The sequence below is a fragment of the Castor canadensis genome, chromosome 5 (assembly GCF_047511655.1).
Source record: "Castor canadensis chromosome 5, mCasCan1.hap1v2, whole genome shotgun sequence".
Lineage (NCBI taxonomy): Eukaryota > Metazoa > Chordata > Mammalia > Rodentia > Castoridae > Castor > Castor canadensis.
Window position 1 is genome coordinate 171,979,181 of NC_133390.1, and position 19,210 is coordinate 171,998,390.

At 51.1% G+C, this 19,210-nt stretch overlaps 1 protein-coding gene across 2 annotated transcripts in view; it reads right to left on the reverse strand.

Annotated features, from left to right (window-relative positions):
- Positions 1 to 5,971: 5,971 nt before the first annotated feature.
- Positions 5,972 to 19,210, reverse strand: part of Nfatc2 (nuclear factor of activated T cells 2) — a 115,726-nt gene continuing 102,487 nt past the window's right edge. The window contains exons 9-10 of one of the 2 annotated variants that reach the window (XM_074074983.1): positions 15,230 to 15,315; positions 5,972 to 8,999 (exon numbers count right to left, since the gene is read on the reverse strand). In XM_074074983.1, the coding sequence (XP_073931084.1) occupies positions 15,272 to 15,315 (44 nt within the window). In that variant the 3' untranslated portion in view covers positions 5,972 to 8,999; positions 15,230 to 15,271. The remainder of the gene's footprint in view (positions 9,000 to 15,229; positions 15,316 to 19,210) is intronic. The other variant, XM_020175153.2, reaches the window with a different exon arrangement.

A 19,210-nucleotide genomic window follows, 5' to 3' on the forward strand; every position in this document is an offset into this window, starting at 1 on the left:
AGAAGTGGAAGTCGGGAGAGAAGTGGAAGTCGGAAGAGAAGGGCAGCATGGGGCTTTGGTAGCCATTTGAGACCTTTGGCTTGTTACTGAGGGTCTCGAGAACAGGATGCATTGATGTGAGGTTAGCAGATTGCTCTGTTATGAGGACAGGCAGAGGGAGAAAGTAGAGAGACCAAGAGGCTACTGCAGAGTGATAGTTGAGATAGAACTGAAAGGTGAAGCCACCAGGATTTCCAGACAGATTGAGAGTGGGGATGAGAGAAGAATAGGGCCAAGGTCATGAGGGCTTTTCAGCCTGTCTCTGGTGCGTAGTGTCTCCCTGAACTGAGGATTTTCAGGGTGGACCCCAGTGGGAACTGGATAACGTGTGTGGATCAGATGGGCTACATGGCTCCAATGGTGCTGTCCAGGAGGCAGGCAGGAAATTGAGTCCGAAAGTTGGGCGGGATCCAGGCAGGCGATGTGAGCTTGGGAGTCCTGTGTGCACAGGTAGCATTTAAGACCATGATCTTGGACCTGGTCACCAAGGAAGCAAGAGAAGTCCAAGGGCGGGGCGAGGGGGCTCTGCTGAGGGGAGACGAGACACAGCAGCCAGCCAGAGAGCAGGGGTGCGAAGGACACATGCCAGAAATGGGGGGTGGCAGGGCCTGGCCAGGAGACCGGTCCATCACAGGGGATGATGATAGACCATTGCCACTAGATTCAAACCCCCAGGGGACACTAGGAGCCTGGACTCAGGGTAGCAGAGGGTGGAGTGTGGTGAAAGCTGGCAGCACCGAGCTGAGGAGAAAACGGGCTGGGATACTGGTGAAAGTGGGCACAGTGTCATTTGGGATTTGCATAAAGGAACAAGGCAAGGGCTGCCGGGATTGCAGGGCCAGCCAGCCATGTTTGGAAGGTAGGAGAAGGAATCGCGTGCTTGTCCTCGGAGCGCCACTGCTTGGCGCTGTGTTTAGAAGGTGAGAGGGACTGAGGTGGCCTAAGTCGGGAGCAGGACAGTCATTTAGTCATGGGGGAGGATAGAGTGGAGCCACCAGCGGGGGAGACAGATGCCATGGTAGTGTGCTCAGCAGATCCTGCTTCTGTTTCCCTCCTGGGATAGGAAGCAAGCCATGAGGCGAGGGTGAAGGTGCTGAGGGCTGCGTGAGGCAGGGGCCAGGAGGGTTGAGAGCACTGCACAAGGAGAAGTGGCCTCTAGTTTGCAGGTGGGGATAGACGACCTCCTGCTTCCAGATCTCAGAGCCCAGGGGCTACGTGGGAGACCCCACCAGCATGGAGCCGTGTGGCATATTTGCGGCACTGGAGGATAACCGAAAACAGGTTCCTAGCATACACTGCAAGTGGAGTTGGGGAGGCCCAGCCAGTGTGGGGTCACCCAGTGCCTCAGCACTATCTAGTGTTCCAGCAGGCTTGGGGGCTCCCACACTGCAGCAGCCCCACCCTCACCTTGCCAAATGTGCTCCCTGGGGGAAGTTAAGTTTCACGGTTGGCTTGTAAACAGCAGCTGGCCAGCTGCCCTTCACTTACCTGTCCCCAAGGAGCTGTTAGCCACAGCAGCAAGCACTTTCCAGGCTAGAGAACTGCAGGTGACTGCAGGCTGCCAGGAGCCTGGCAGCTCCAGGTCCCCAGGGAGTCACAGTCTTTACTGCCTTCTGCAGTGATGGGAGCTGGCTCTTTCAAGAAGGCAGGCTGGAACACACTGCTGCGTAATTCAGAAATGAATCCACCAAGGCATTTGGGACAGAGGGAAAATCTCTCCAGTCCATTGCTTGGTTTTAAAAACAACATGTTAAATATTAGGACGCTATTAATTTCCTGTACATCCCAGATGAAACCACGGTTGTCAGAGTCACTGTGTGTCTGTAAGCTAGGTGTGTCTGTTCATTCAACACCCAGGGACAGATGACCTACCGTGTGCAGGTTTGTGTGTCACTGATCAAAAGCAAATGCTGTCCTTCCCATCTCGGGCTTCTGAGGTGGGAAGCAGACAGTAAATGAGCAGTGGCCATCCCAACAGGAAAGATGCTCTGTGCACTACTTAGCATGTGGTCCAGGGTGTGCAGTACATCTCACAGGACACCTGGTGGTCAGGGCAGTGTTCTGAGGAAGAGATTTGATTGGAGACCTGAAGAATGAGGAAGAGTCAGGTCCGTGAAGCTTGGGTTAGAGCTCTTTAGGTACGGAAAAGCAGAGACAAAGGCAGAAGATGGTGTGGGGGCAGCAAGGGACAGAAGAGAAGCTGGAGGGGGCTCTGGGCAGGTGGTAGGGCCGGAAAGATGGCTGAGGGCCTTGCCTGGAATCTAGATCCTTCTAAATGCAAAGGCCCACCAGTGGAGGGCTTTACACAGGGTGAGCTAGCATTTGAGGCCTATTTAAGCTCTTGTGGTCAGGGTGGGCAGGAGCCACCAGGAAAGTGAAGGGGCCATCCTGTCATCCAGGCAGAAGGTGAGCACGGCCCAGCCTGCATGAGCAAGGAGGTGTGAACCCACCACACCCTCCTGACATGTGGGGGGCACCTGGGTTTTTGTATGAATTTTTTGGTTTTTTGGTGTTACCAGAGTTTGAACTCAGGGCCTCACGCTTGCTAGGCAGGTCTCTAGCACTTGAGTAGCTTCACCAGCCCACCTGGGTTTTTGGCTAAACAGATGCTACTGTCATCGGCTGATGGCAGAGGAAGAGCCGGGGAAGGGAGAGTTTCCTGGGAATCAAGCTAGAACTGCCTCATGCCTAGGGACATGACCACATGTGCCTTGTGCAGGCATCAGCATGGGTGTGTAAAGCCCTGGCCCATCTTGTCCTTAAGCTCTGCCTATGGCATGAAGACAGATGGTTCCTAAACAGAGCCCACGGGTCTCCTGTGACGTGAGCAGCAGAAACTGCGCAGTGTGTTCAGGGGAGCACAGGTCACATCTCATAGATGGCTGTGCCCCCCTGCCCCTCTAAGAGTGGCTAAGGACCATGGAGGTAACAAGTATGCCCCTGGGAACAGCTCTGAGTGCACTGTACTTTGTACTTTGAGTCTAATGCACTGTCAGAGCTCAGAATTTGCAGATGGGATTCCTGGAGCCCACGATAGGCAGGTGTGTGTGTGTGCCAGGGGTGGAGTGTGTATGAGGGGGTCATAGCTTTACAGATCACTCCACATGGGACCAATGCCAAACTCCACTTCAGAAAGTCACCGGAAGGGCAGGGCAGGAGACCGTTTAGAGCGAGATGCCCTTTTTGGAGAAAGTTTGGTCCAACTTGGTTTATATTTGAACCTCAAAATGTCATGAGGTTTATAGCAAGCGTGTCCATTATACCTCATCACAGCTCCTCACACCAAACAAACCACTTTCATCTTAAAGGTCCTTGTGGTTCTGCTTGGTAGCTGTGTTATTTCAGATTTACCTGTTTCTGCATGAAACCAGGTTCTTTCTAGGCTATGAGGCTGAAGCAGTTGTATAGGAAATCTACTTGGTTTTCTCCCATAAGCGGGTTTTTTTTTTTTTTTTTTTGGTGGTACTGGGAGGAGGGGGTTGAACTTGGGGTCTTGCACTTGCTAGGCAGGAGCTCTACCACTTGAGCCACTCCACTATCCCTTTTTGTGTTGGGTTTTTCGAGATAGAGTCTTACAAACTATTTGCCCAAACTGCGATCCTCCTGATCTCTACCTCCTGAGTAGCTGGGATTACATGCATGAGCCACAGGCACCCGGTTGGCAGTGAATGTTTTAAGGGGGAGGAGTCACCCGCAGGGTGTGTGGCCCTCACCACATAAGCAATTCGAGTTGTTCCCAAGTCAGTGTGTCAGAACCATTCTGGGGGTTCCACCTCACAGGATCCCACAAAAACCAAAATATTGCCCTTGCCACCAAACCAATCTGCCTACCAGGGCACTCTTTGGAAACCAGCATGGACTCCATAGCTGTAGGATGTGGAACTCTTTGGGGGAACTGAGACAAGAAATGGGGACAGCTGGTTGTAGCCACCAGAGGGGTCTAAGACCATTTCAAGGTATTTTGAGCCACCGGGACCCATACAGGCTCTCTCAGGGCCCAGGACACCTGTCCACATGGTCCTCCTGCTCCCAGGAACTAGAAGGGGCCCAGGAAATTCCCAGGAGGGCATTCCAAATGCAGAGCCAAGGTGTGCTGGAGGAGGGCCCTAAAGCACAGAGCGCAGGGCTTACAGTGAAAGAAGTGAGAACCACATACAGCTTTAAAGACAGCAGTCTCTTCCATGCCTCATACAGAAAGAAAACCTGTTTTGAGGAGGAAGTCAGCTAGAATGTTCTTGTGCTTGCAATGTTTGCAGGTTTGATGGCAAAAGGTGGTCTCCCCAGGGGGTTGGAATTTGCAAGATGCTCAGACAAAAAGGCTTCCTTTGCCTTTTCAATGAGTGGCTTGGCCCAGTTGGCTGCAAGTACTCTGGAATCCCTGGGAATTGGCCTGAGATAGTCGTCATCAACCTACCTTTCTGGACATTACCTCAGAGAGGTTCAGAGAGGCAGATGAAACAGAACATCAGAGGTGTGCAACCTGACATCGGGGTCTCCATCACCTTGGGCAAATGGTTCTGAGCCCCAGTGTCCCATATAAAATTTGACAGGTTAATGAAGAGCCAATGAACACATGGGATATGCACTCCAAAATGTTCCCTGCTATATGAGCTCCAAGCATCAGCAGGCTACTCAAATAGCCACTTAGGGACACAAAGATACACCCAAGTGGTGGTTGCTTTCAACTGTTTTATTGCTAAACTATCAGAATACAAGCTGTATAAAAATACTTTACATATAGCAAAAATAAACTACATTAAACTGGAGATTAAAAACGTCTTGCACAGGAATGTGATATGATCTAAGTTTTAACAATCAGGATTTTCCATACTCAAGTCTTCCAGCACTGCCTGCTGGAACGACTCACTACTGTTGGAGAATTGTGAGGATGTGAACTTTTCTCTCCTCTGAGGGCACGGGGGTGAGTGGGGTTCTCTGACAAGACATCCGGGATGTGGGCTTGTGGTCCCACACCCACTCAGGCCTGTCAGGATGTTGGGGGCACCTGCTCTCATGGATGCACCCATCCCATCTAAACCTCGTATTTACTGTAATCTGCCCACAGCTACATGGAGATCCTTTACCTGCAGGACCCCAAACTCAGGGAAGCACCTCCCTCACCAGTCGCCAGAATTTGTTTTTAAACAAACTGAAGGTAGTGATGGTGGCTGTAACTAAGGCACCAGGAAAGCCAAGGGAGGTGAGGTTTGTGGTATTTGTGATGCTATTTTCCTTAAGCACTCAGGTGGAGTGCAGGAAGACTCCTGTGTGCAGTTCACCTGTCTGGTTTGGACCTATGAGACTTGACGCCCAGGCTCCAAGCTAGGGAAACCTAAGGTTAAGATGTGTGGTCCCTGAAGGGCCGTCCCTCCAGAAAATGAGTTTGGGAATGGTTACCCCAGTTTGTCAGGAACATCACGACCCCCGTGCCTCTTGTAAACGTGACATGAACACAATTGTGGAGTGCATCCCTGACAGTCTTTCAATTCTGCACAAAAGGAAGCACGTGGTGGGGGGTGTTTGTGACATGAAAATAAATTCAACCTCCCATTAGTTCAGAGACAATCAGAACACATCAGCTTCCCATCCGCTGAAGTGTGACACTCCAGCTCTGACCGAGGCTGGCCTGCAGAGATGCATGTCCTGGCCACTGGAGGCAAACGCACAATGCAACAGCAGTGCGCCTGGGTCTTGGAAGGAATCAACTCATCCTTGGCTACATCTATGCTGGAAACTGTGGCTGTCCTTTGGATAAGGCACATGGGGGTCCTCGACCAGGACAAGGATGCAGTCGGCTCTGTAACTATGAGCCTGCACTTAGGGTCTGGTGAGTAGGAACTCAGGATTCCATACAATGTAGACAGGGTTCTGTGGTTGTTGCAAATCAAAATCCCCTACTGGATCATTTATTTACAGTGCAGTCCTCCTCAGAGACAAACCCAGGCTGAGGGCTGAAGAAAGCTTCTAGAGTGAGAAAAAGATGGCTTCTTTTTGCATAAACCCCTCCCTTTCTTGTTCTGAAGTGATCTCTTCCATTTGACGCCTGAGAGGCTTGCAGGTAGGCTTTTTCGTTTGCTTCCTGGACTGGTTAACCAAAAATTTCAAGAACACATTTCTCTTAATGGGAAAACATCAACATGTATAAAAAGACACATGAAGGGATTTCTGACCACTTATAAATATTTTCTAATTCCAACAGGGCTGCAGTATGTCGAGGGCAGATGAAAAGCATAAAAATACAGGTAAGAAAATAAAATTTAATAATGTATTCATTAATTTGGATTGCTATATATATTATCAAGCAGCAGTATTTTTGTACAATACAGGAAGACTTGCAACTTTTGGAAGTATACTACATTCAGCGACATGGCAGAGCTGTCCGAGTGCTAGGTATTTACATCACCGTGGGGGTGGTGAGTTCAGACCTGAACCGAGAACCTTCTGACACGCGTGCAACACGTCCGCTTTACCGTTCGGGCACCCTCGCTTTCTCCTTCTCTTCCTACACTGAAAATATTTCACAGGCGATTGTTCTTGGCGACATATCCTCCTGGCATCTGTCACTGACAAAACTTTCTTGATAGCTGTCGGTTCCTGATACACTTTCACTCGCGTGTTGATGTCATAACGAATGCCTTTTCTTTCCTTTGCTATTTGGTATAGCTGTTTATGACAGAGCTTCCTATACTACCCGACTAGGATGTCTTAGACAAGGACAGGGGTTTATTTGTTCATTAAACACACACACATGCGCACGGGGTGTGAGCTACCAGGAAGCCCTTTCGCTAACACAGTTAGAAGACGATGGAAAACGCATTAGCCCTTTTCACCCTGTGGACAAAGAAGCTGACCTACTGTACTACAATAGCAGGAAGACACTTGGTGAAGCACTCAGAAAGGCCCCTTTCCCTCATGTGCAAAAAATGGATCCAAGCCAGGGCAAGTGAGAACAAATCATTTGCCCCATTTAACTCTTCCCTGGAGAAGTGAGTCTTGCTGGAGAGAGAATTCTGTAGGTCCAGATGCAAGCAGAAGGGAGTTTCTTTGTTGAGGAAGAAGTGTCCAGCATCACACAAGTTCTGCGGTAGCCCTTCAACTTCTTGCTGGCATGCTGTGTGAGCGAGTGGAGCGTTTAAAAGAGAACTGTGCTCAGCTCTGTCCTTGGTGTGGGTGGAGTAAAGCTCCCTGCTGATGGGGGCACCAAATGCCAAGCGTCCATCAAAAGGTTGCCTACTCTTGGATGCGTGGGCCGGTATCTGGGCATTTGGGCTTCTGTCTGGAGCACCAGACACACCTGGCCCTGTTTTCAGGAAGGCATACCTCCGTGACCTTGACAGGACACAGAAAATCCATGGTGGGCATTTAGCAGCCAGGGCTTTCTGCCTGGAGACAGGGCTTAGAAATCAGTCTGACTACAGCCTTTCCAAGCAGGCTGGGGACAGTCCACTGTGCTACTGATTATTGGGGAACTGACTAAAGACTCAGCTTGCCCTGGGGTAACAGCAACAAAAGCAAACGGAAGCATGTCTGTGCCTTTAAAACTCACCTACCAAGAACCCCCCGGGCTTTGAACTTGGGGCCTTGCACTTGCAAAGCAGGTGCTCGACCACTTGGGCTGCATCCCTCATCTACTCCCAAGGCTTTGTTTGCACAAGTGGCACCATTGGAGGAAAAGATGGGGAGCTACACAATGACGGGGAGAAAGAAGGCCACACTGTGCACACAACTGTGCCACAGAGTGCTCTCAAGTAGCTCTGCTTCCGTTAGGGCGTCTGCGTCCACTGAAGCAGGCAGGGCATGATGGGCCAGCACTCTGGGGTCGAGGGGAAGTCTAAACGGATTTGGGTAAAAATAACCAATGAACTCTGAGCCAAAGCCTGAGGGTCCCTGTTTTACTCTGCATTTAGGGCTGAGAGAGAATTCTTTTGCTCGATCTTGGTAGAAATCCACTTATAGAAACGCTTGTTTCACAAAACACCTGCATTTTGTTTGGTTTCTGGTTGCTTTAGCCCTTTGCCCATTCCTCCTGACATTCGATGCATAGGTTTGAGGTCCTCCTGAGCTACTTGTGGAAGAGCTCTGGTCGGAAGGAAGGCAGAAAGGATGAGCCTGGAGAAGCAGCGAGTGTAGACAGCAACACCCAGAGCGGTGCGCCCAGCTCCCCCAGGACTGGGTGCTGTATTAGCTGAGGCTGGGGTGGGGGTGGTAAGAAAGTCACTGGCCAAGAGGACTCCACGTTGGCCTCCCTGGCCCGCTGTCTGGATCAGAGGAAAAACAAAAAGATAAACTCGTGCACAGGTCATAACTTAGTGCCAAGGAGTTTTAACAGGTGATCGTGTCTGGGCAAGGCAGTTTCATGTTGGAAGGAGGAAATTCTACAATAAAGTTTTCACTGTGTCCCAGCTAATGGCATGGATGAAGCGAGTTCTAAGAATGAACTTTCTGTTTCAAATCCCATGAGGGTTTGGGGTTTTTTAGCCTGTAAGCTAGACTCTTGGGCCACATTCCTTTGGTTGCTCTAAGAATGTCTCTCCTTCACAAGGGGCAAGAGCCATTTCTGTGACCTGGGAAAATGGATGCAAGCAAGGGCTGGTGTCCCATCATGATGTCCACATCTCTGTCCCCAGCCTGTCCCCACAGGCTCTGGCCACTCAGGTCTCAGAGTGTGGCTTTGGTCAGCAGGCACTTGGTATTTCCATGCTCTTTGGGACATAAGACAAATTCAAAAGATGAGACACGCTGGTGCTGAGAGAGGTGGCGGGCTCGGGCTCCATGTCGACAGTCAGCTCTGTGACACACACATTGTTCCATGCGAGGGAGACAGACAAGAACAGGAGGAGGAGGCCAGCGGAGGGAGCCGGGGGTCCAAGACAGGAGGCAGAAGTCTTGTTATAATGGCTACTTCTACGTCTGATTTCTGGTGGGAGGTCCTGAAAACTCCTTCCTGATAATTTCATTAACTGAAAAAGAAAAGGGGGAAAGAGCAGAGGCGTGAGTGAGAGAAGACACCAAAAACACTTCTTGGGTGAGTTTTCTAAGACTGCAGTCAGGCTGTACTTTGAAGCACGTCTTTGTTCCTTATGATAATACATTTGAGAATTTGTAACACAAGAAATACCTCATGTCTTGTGCCCCAACCCTGAATACTCTGTGGTGCAGCTCTGCTTAGATGGTGGCCTTTGTGGCAGAGCTGAGTTTGGGCCATCAGTGAGGCTTTAAGTAGCTCTCTTCCCTATCTTTGGGTCGTGCTCTTGAGGCCTGTATGTATAATCAAACCACTTCTGTGACTGCCACATTCAGAAAATACCTAGTACGTAATCACGTCTGATGAAAACACCAGGGACCCTTAAAAGACTAAGGTGCCAATTACAGGAACGGGGTAGAAACTTCCCTGGCTCTGCAGGCATTTTGCCTTTGACACCCTCAGCGCCAGCCCCGTGGGAGAGCATCCCCAAGGCAGCTTAACCTTGGTGACATTCGGGAATTGGTTGGCTGGTCCCAGGGCAGAAGGGGAGAGGAGCGACTCAAGACAGACGCAGGTCACGCTCCCCTTTCCTGACACTGACTTCTTCCTGCGAACTCCCTAGACTCTCTCACCCAAGTCATTTTCTGACATAGATGGAAAATGGCCACGAGAGCTGGCACAGTGTCCTAAGCCCCATCCTCCTCAGACTGGGGCTTCTGAAGCCTGGGGTGCTTTTTCCTGGAAACTTAGGCCCAGAGAAGTCTGTGACCCCATAACAAGGACGGGGAATATGCATAGGTTTAAAGAGTGGGCAAAGCCCGGTTTGACTCTCAGCTACCCCCAACTGGCTGTGTGATTTGACTTCTCTGTGCCTTAGTTTCCCCATCTGCATTGTTGAGACCACAAAGCATGAAGGTACATGATAGGAGGCAGCCCATGCCTTGGGAACGGTGCCCAACACCTGCTGACCCTGTGAGCACTTAGCAACGCCATGATGACAGTTAGCGACACCGCAGCACACGGCAGGTAGTCAGTACCCCCAGGCTTTGCCTTTCTGGTCAGGTGCAGTCATCGTTACTCAGGTTCACACTGAATGCACGTGCAAAGGCAGGGTGAGAGGTCAGGTCCTAGAGTCAGGCAGTGGGGTCAGAATCCCACTTCTGCAGGGCCCTTCCATTCTGTGCCTCAGTTTCCCAACTGTAAGTGGTGTCTAAACCATTACCCAGCTCCTGGACTGCTGAGGAGCCTGGATGAGACCATGAAGTAAAGGATGATTACAGTGCTTGGGATTCGAGCGTGACACCTGGATGGTACCAGGTGAGCATATATACACCAGTGAGAAGCGCTCCTGAGATGGACGTGGCTCCCTGCATAGGACCCCTGAGGGTGAGCTCGTCTACTCAGCTACCCAGCACCGTGGGCAAATGCTGGGTGCCAGGGGTCCTAACTGGAAGCTTAATGAAGAGACCCAGCCCCATGACAAGCTACAGGTGCTCTGTGGACATAAGGAAAGGAGAGTGCCAGGGCGGGGGCCGGCCCCCCACGCAAAGCTTTTCAAAGCCAGGGTTCTGAAGGCCTTCCTGTTTTCTCAGCCTCGGGAAGGAGAGGAGTTGATCCTTAATGGAAATTTTCCACAGTCTCAGCTTTCTAAAAATAGCCAGTAGGCATAGCTGTGGGCACCCTGGCCCTCTTGCGGGGTGGAGTCATTTCCTTCTCTGCATCAGGCTGAGTCCCGGATGCTGGGAGGCCTCACAGGCCTTTCCCTCCCTTGGGATGAACTCAGTCCTGCTGGCCAAAAGCTACTTGCATGTAGAAGAGTCACACGTGGAACATTCGAAAACATTTCTTGTTTTATGCTGCTGGGTGGTGGCTGAGGTGGTGGCCCTGAAGTTCAGACCCCATTGCAACCTGTCTGAGAAGGAGCCTTTTTTTTTTTCCTGAAACCTCAACTTGCTCCCCTAGCTGAGACCAGGAAAAAGTTCTAGCCCAGAAATGATAGCTAGGCAGTGGCAACTGTGTGCAGCATGGCCGGCTAAAAACCTGGGCTTCAAATTCTGAGAGGGTCTCTCTTCCAACCCCTCTATCCAGATTCATGTCCTGCTTGCAGGGCATCTCCCTGCAGGGCACTGGGGTGAAGGGAGACTTCACTGCCTTTTGAACTGAGTCATAATGTCCGCCATGACATCTCACCCTTTCTCTTTCCCCATTTAGGGGAAGGCATCTAACTCAATCACCTTCTCCTTCCTGGGTCTCCTCTCTCTCTCCTTCCTCACTCTATCCCTCTGCGTGTTTAAGCTCCCCGCTCTGGCCTGTCTTCCACCTGCCTCCCCCTGCCCTCTTTCCTCATCCCCTGCGACTTCGCCTGCTGCTGCATTCCTGCTTGTGCACTGCACTCCCCCTGAACCAGCTTCCATTCCATTCTGCGACTCAGGCCACCTCGGAGCCTCTGCCCTTCTGGTCCCCCAGTCAGGCTCACACCATTCCTGCCTCTTCTAACACTTTTCTCCCCAGCTTATGTTATTCTGGTCAGGCCCAGGCTTCTCACAGCAGGGAGCGCTGGGTCCCCTGGGCTCCTTCACTCTCTGTTGCTCTGGCAACTCTCTCTACATTGCTGCGTGTGCTCGAGTGCCCTGCTCTATCCTGTGCTCCAGGACATAGGAAGTCTTGGTAACACTTGGTAACAAGAACACATTGCTCAGAGAGGGCTAAATGCACTTCAGGTCCCACTGTTAGAGCTGGGTGTGGCCCACAAGTATGACTCAGAGGTCTGAGTCTCACCCAATCATTCATCCAACAAATGCTTTGAGCATCTATCCTCTGCCAGCTCCTACCTTTCCTCCTGCCTCGTCCCACACTGGGCCACTGGCAGGTCTCCACACAGCCCCTCCCCATGTCCCAGTCAAACTTCCTTCCTGCCCTTGCTCCCTCATCATGCATTAACACTGTGCACACATCAGACGCTCAACGCACGCTCATGGCCTGCCACAGACCCCTGCACTGTTAGCCTTGGTACTCAGTTTACAGGAGCTGGCTTTCCTCTGTCATTTGATTGACAGGTGGGCAGCTGCTTTGTTACTGCCCTGGAGACTTTCTGTGTACAAAAGAACTCGAGCCACGCACACATTGAAGGCCATGGATCGAGCCCTGTACAGGGCCAGAGACTATACTGAATTCTCCCACCACCCTGAAGTGATGTAATTCTCACGCTCATTTAACAGATGGGGAAGTAGAGACTGGCAGTCTCTTGTCACGGCAGTGAAGGAGTTTGAACCCTGCTGCCTTGACCTGCACTCTCTGGGGTCTATACAGTAGTCGGAGCCTGTGCTGTGAAGGTTGGTGTTCATCACCTTGCCTCTAGGGACTCAGGACCTGCACTGTCTTTCGCCTGCGGTCAGGAAGAGGCCAGGCAGCCTCTGCGTTAACAGTAGACAGGGCTGGAGCAGGCGCCATGCCTGAGAAATCCCCACCTTCTCAGAACAGAGTGGGGCAGGGTCAGCCCACCACAGCACCCAACCTCCATCAGTTGGAGGCCAGGACCCAGGATGAATGTGTCTCTGACCTCACAGTGACTTTTAAGCCTGACACCTAAGGCTGTCACCGGAAAAGAAAGATGGGCAGATTTTTTTTTTTTTGCAAAAATTATGATGCAATATTTCTAGCATAAATGACAAGTTATTTATAGAGAGGCATTGCAGCTCAAAAACAAACAAAAATAATAATAAAAATGGCTGCAGAGAAACAGAAGAAGCTATACCAAGGGCAACAAGCCCTGTCTGTAAGGGCTAGGTGATGTCTTCACTTGGTAGCACTGTGAGCTCTTTCTCAACTACTCGACTTTGTCATTGTGGCACAGAAGCAGCCGTAGGGGCAACAGATGAGCAAACAGGCAGGGAGGGGCTCCAATAAAACTATATTTCCCAAAACAGGGGTGGGGGGCAGATCTGACCCCAGAGCCAACTAATGTATACTAATGGCAAAGAGGAGGAAGAAACTAGTGCACTCTCCTTGCCTACTTTGGGGTGCAGTAAGGTGGGAATCCAGAGCCTCCGCTGGTGTTATCCCACAAGGGCTTGTGGATGGTTTTTGCTGGACTCAACTCTGCTAGCATCCCCCTCTGCGCTGGACGTTTTCTGACTCCTTCTCCATCAGCACACAAGGCCTTCCAACTCCAACTGGCAGAAGAATGACCAGGGAAACTGCACCCTTCTACATAGGTGTATTGGGGGGCTTTCAGGGGTCCCCTACCTTAAGCCTTCACCCCTTAACTGCTGACTTTGGGGCTTCATTCCCTTGAGAAAGAAGTACCAGGAAGGAGTGGATGGGCCTGCTGCCTCTCTCACAAACCTCACCCGCTTTCTACAGTCTAGCTAGATCCCATGAGCGCTCACCAGAGCCTAAGGGCCCAGCTACAAAGACCATGGCCAGAAAGACACTCCTCCAGCTGAGATGGGAAGGGGAGACTATGTTCTAGGTCAAATCAAAGAATGCAGGAGCCAAGAGAGGTTCCACAAATCTCCTCTGCCCCACAGTGCTATGCTGAAATCACTCCCAAGATCCCCGTGGGCTGGGGTCAGGATGAGACAACCCTGCAGGCAACAGGAAGCACTCTCTGGGCTAGTCTGCTGTCTGTTCCAACGGTAAGTGGGCACCCAGGAAGAGGTCCAGGCTTCAACTCCATTCCCTGAGCAAAGGAGCACACAGTGGGAGGGGCCAAGGAGGACAGCTGGCCTTCCCTGTGACTGCTGCTCACGACTCAGGAGACATCGTCTAAAGTCCCAGCTCTCGGGCTCTGTTAAGTAGCTTTCTAGCCTCCAGGAACTTGGGGCCTTTGAAGAATTTCTTTCCAGAGGAGCCCAGCCAGGTCTGACCACAGAGGATCATCTCAAAGAACAGAAATACCACAACAGGACTATAGCCTGAAGTGTTGGGATCCAATGCATCCCAGGCCAGGTCAGTGCTGGGGACAGCTGAAGACGTAGCAGCTGGCCGAGCTCCAAGGCTCAAGAATCACGGGAACAAGGCTTTGCCCACGGACACCTCTGGAAGGGGCTTATACCCAGCAATGACAAGTCACTTGCATTTCGTCATCCTGATTTCTTGGAGAAGCAACCTTCCAGAAGAAGTATGGCCCACAGTGGATGCTGTGCAAATTCTCACTGTGGTAGGACCACTGCCCTTTGACCTCCACAGCCTTTGATGACCCCTGTTGGATGAACCCCGCTGGGGAGTGCTGGGACATTTCCACAGGCCATGTCCTCTCTGAGATATGGCTCTGAGCTGCCAGCTCCTCGATGCTTCTGTGTGCGCTATAGGCATGACGTCTCATGGATATTTTTACTGGAATTCCGTGTGATGCTGCTGAGGACTCATGGACCTGCCCTTTGAGGTAAGGAAGCCCCTTCCTTTCACTGACAAAGGGGGCATTAGCGAACCATGACCCAGCATGCCAGGAGGCAAAGACCCCAACACCACCAACAATGGCTGGTCTGTGCTCACACCACAGTGGGCACTGTAGAGCTAACATGTTCTAGTGAGAATGTCAAGAAGATTCTAGAACAGCAATAGCATCACAGAAGCTGAGGCACAGAAAGGTAAAGTCACTTCCTCAGTATCCCACATGGACTTTATCCCCAGAGAGACGCCCAAAGATTGCACGGCCAGTTTCGTTTTAACCTCCCAGCCCTTCTATGCAGGCCCAGTGGCAAATGCCAGGTGGAAGCCAGGAGAGGGCAGCTGAGCACCTTGGGAAACCACACCAAATTAATGCTGTCAAAAGCACACTGCAAGGAAACCCCAGAGAGGAGTTGAAACCTTGAGTCAAGTGCAGAACTCCTACCTCTGTGGACAGCTGGATGTAACCGACCACACAGAGCAGTGCCTAAAACCAAAAAGGTGCAGGCAGGGGTCGGGGGACATGGCTACATTTGTCCCTGCAGGCTGGTCCTGGGGTAGGGTGAGGGGCCCCTGAGACAGCATGCAAATCCCCAGAGTCTCATCCCTCTTTTCCCCATCTCCACAGACTAAGAACCTCGGGCTGTGCCCTGGGGTTGTCCACCTCAGAAGAGGCGAGGTCAGCCCTTAAGAGCAGGAGGTGGTGTCTGTGAGCATGACTGGGACAGGAGAACACAGGGCCTTCGGGTTGTTAAGTTTTCTTTTACTAAAAGTCAGTTCAAGTTAAGAAAACACACAGCTGGAAAACAAAGAGAAGCAGAAGATATCAATTACCTTTCACTTTGATTGCTTGGATCAAAGATCAGTCATTCTGTTTCATAATATGTTTTGTATCCAGCTAAGGTGTGTGTCTATCAGCTCTGAAAAAGATGTGCAAAACCATTTTTGAGATGAAGAAGAAAAAACCACTTTTGATCCCTATTATGCTTCTAACTTCACTCCTGGCAACATCGTCCACTTACTGGGTCTCCTCCAGCCACTCAGAACCCCAGAGAGAACTGAACCCTTCAGCTGTAATTTAAGCCCAAATTCTGCATCATCTTGGTACTGATGCCAGAGTTAAAGCAACAACAGGCTAGTGATCACTGAGATGAGGGACTCTGTGCAAAGGACCTGGGGCTCTGAGGCCAGAGTGCATCACGAGATTGTGGGGCAGGTGTGTCTTCCTTAAGCTAGACCAAGGGACTCTGTCATGGAGTCTCGAATGACAGCCAATTAAAGCTGACTTCGCTAGAGCCCACAGAAAACTAGAATTCCACAAGGGATGTACTCAATACAGTCTTCCTTCAGGTGTCTCTGTATACTAAGGTTCTCTTCGTATGCCTGCTAGCAGCTCTGCAGTCATGTACGTTCCTAAGGATGCACATTTTCTTCCTATTTGTTGGCAATGACAAGTGACTTTCATAACCTCTGCCCAGTCAGAACAATGAAGCCTCTCCCATTTTAAATGATAATGTATAATGCCTACATTCTGAAAATTGTCTTCCCCATCCCCTCTGAGTGGCCACACCGAGAGGCCAAGGTTCTTTTTGAGGGTCTGACTTAGAAATATGCTCTGGGGTCAGCTTCCCACAGGGCGGGAAAGAGCACCACTGGCATTGTCAGTAAATGGGACAGCCCTTCCCGGACACACGGGAGCTCCCATAAGTCTCAACACGAGATCTTCCTAGCCACTCTGGGGCTACAGGCTGGATTGCTGATCAGATGTGGCAGGCAGGAGTTGGTTCTAGGCTGCAGCTGCAGGCCTCGGATGGGGGAGGACCACCTCTTTTCTCCTCCTCCACAGCTGCTAGATCACAGAGGGGACCAAGAATTTCAGCTTCTCCCTAGTCAAGGACTCCCACTTTCCATCATTCCAGGTATTCATGGCCAAAGGTGGTAACCCCTCACTGTCCTCTCCCCACTCCACTACAAATCAGCTCATTCCAAATCCAGGGTAGGTTCTGTGAGATACCGCCTTAGGGGCCTTAAAATACCACTCCTCTCCTGACAATGGCCACATTAGTGTTTGTAGCCTAGATCAGCACCCCTGCACTTCAGACTTAGAAGGTCAAGGGGCCCACTAGGTGTCTCAAACTTAACAAGGCCTGAACCAGTCTCTGGATCCTCTGTACACCTCCCCTAAATAACCCCATTCTACTGGTTCCTACTGTAGGAAACAGGAATTCCATCTCCCAGTCATCCAGGCCAATTGCAGTGCACTCACTGACTCCGTGCTCAGCGCCTACTTCCCATCCCTGCGTAAGTGCTTCCAGCTCTTCCCTGGCCTGTTCAGAGGCTAACCGCCTCCACTGAGGCCACCTGGCCTCCGTCCTTGCCCAACAGCAGGGTGGCCCTGCTGGAACCTCAGTTAGAACACGCCACTCTCCATCTTGGCTAGTTATGACTCCTAGAAAGACTTGGAACCAAGAGGGTTTCACGTCATACATGCAGCCTGTCACATCTAAGGCACCCCATAGGAGGTAGCAGTGTCACACAGATCAGAGGTCACACCAATCAAGGTGGAGGCCCAGGGCATTCAGCCAGAGTGAGAGGTCTTCCTTTTAACACTGCAGTGTGTGGTGCCGTGGTTGGGGATCGCCACTTGCACTGTCTCAATGGACTAATGAAGCTGGTGCCCAGGAGGGCAAGCCCTGCTGTCTGTCACCTTCTCAGACCTGCAGAGTCTGCACTGATGGTTTTCTGGCTGTGTTTGCAAGTGTAGCTTCCTGTTTATTGGTGGTGCTTTACCCCATGTTTGCTGCACGGGTAGAAGACAGAGGCATTAGAGCCAGAGAAAGCCTCTCTTAATTCAACTCAGGATACCAACTGCACACCCCTGTGCAGGGGGTTGTCCACCCTGCCTGGTTTCAGTCTCAGCTGCCTCTAGGGTTGGTGGGATCCCCATTCTCAGGTCAAGTTATAGAGGCAGAGAAGAAGGAGAGCCTGTTGTGGTACCCTCCAGCACTAGGTAGAGCTGAGATGTGGCGTCAGGTCTATGGGTAAGATTCCCAGACCTTGGTTTTCCAAGTTTGAAAGATCTTCAGGATACCCTGGGGGCTTGAAGCTCCTAGAACAAAAGTACTGTGGTCCCCAGAACCCCTCCCCTCAACAAAAGTACTGTAGTCATCTATTTGCAAAAGTCTCGCTATCTTTGCTGAGCCTCAGTTTCCTCAGTCACAGAGTGGAATAAGAACACTGCTATGATAGTCAGTGATGTAACTGGCTCATTAGCCCTACACTATTGTCCTCTAACAAAGAGAGCTGGGAGGGAGGAAAACAGGGAAGACCAGTCTAAAACAGTCCCCTCCACCAACCAAGAATGCAATTCTTTTTCCCTACACGCTTAAATAGGAAGTAAGGCCATAATCCCAGCTACTCAGAATGCAAACAGAAGCATCATGGTTTGAGGCCAGCCTGGGCAAAAGTGAGGGAGACTCTGTCTGGAAAATACACTATGCATCGGGTTGAACCCTGTGACTCCAGCCAGCATGAGGCAGAGGTAAGAGGGCTGCAGTCTGAGAATATCTAGGGCTGGTCCACTATCTAAAACACAAACGAAAAAGGAAAAAGGGCCAGGGATGTGGTTCGAGTGGCAAGCACAAAGCCCTGAGTCCAACCCTCAGAACTGCAAAAAACCAAATCCCCAAATCAAGGAATTAAGTTCCCCTGATCCACGTGAGGGTTCTGGTCAATTTTTGGTAACATGGAAATGACATCAAGAGAAAAGGCCTATGTTCACAGTCAGTCCATGCTCCTTAGGTGCCATCTACAAAGTCTCCCAAAGACAGAGGGGGCCACCTCTCGTCTTAGACTCACTGCTCCATTCTGGGGTCTTTTACAAGGCTGCAGCTTGGAGCCTACTCAGTGCACTTCTACCATCTTGGTAGGAACGTGGTGTCCCACTAGTGCTGTGGTCACTTAGGACGCAGCGTGGAAGTGGTTCACAGACTTGCTTGATCGACATCGATAATTATCATGAAAGCACTGGGGGAACAACTCAAGGATCTCCACCTTGCCGAATTTCATAGGTGACCTCCGACTTCTGGGGCACAGGCAGGCAGATGTAGGTGGGTCGGATGGTAATGGGGAGAGTTGTGTGCGTGCAGGGCATGGAGCCAAGGGGAAACTGAGGTGGATCTAAAGTCCGCACAGACTGAAAGCTGTACAGTGAGAAATACGATTCCCCTGATCAGAAATAACCTGTGGCCAGGACTCCCCCATCCCCTGCTTTCTGACAAGTGCACCTCGGCCTCTGTCCAGCCACCCTCCTGGGAAGGCCCGACCTGCTGTATAAAGCCAGGCCCGGGTCTGTTTTCCAGCTCAGCAGAACTTCTGAGCACACGCAGCTGAGCCACGCCTCTCCCATCCAGCAGCTTCTCAAGTCAGTGACCGCAGCAGACGGCAGCTAAAGCAACCACGCTGGCTTCCTCATCCTTCCTCCTGTTCACCATAGACGACCCAGACCTCTGCAAGAAGCATGGGCCACAAAGCACACACTGCAAAACACCGTGCTGCCTTCCAAGTACAGGCAAGAGTAAAGCACTGGGTCCTCCCGAAGAGGAGATTCGGGAAAGAACCAGCCATCCCAACCCACAAAGCCTGCGACCGCAGATGAGATGAGGAACCACACACCCGACTGTCTGGGAAGCCATTCTTCTGTTTGGGGGATGGAGGACTTAAAAAGATTTAAGACTTTTGAAAATTGTGTCCTTTACTCAGCCACAAGAGATAGAACTGAGGCTGGGAATGGGGTGGTCAGACCTCCAGGTGGAG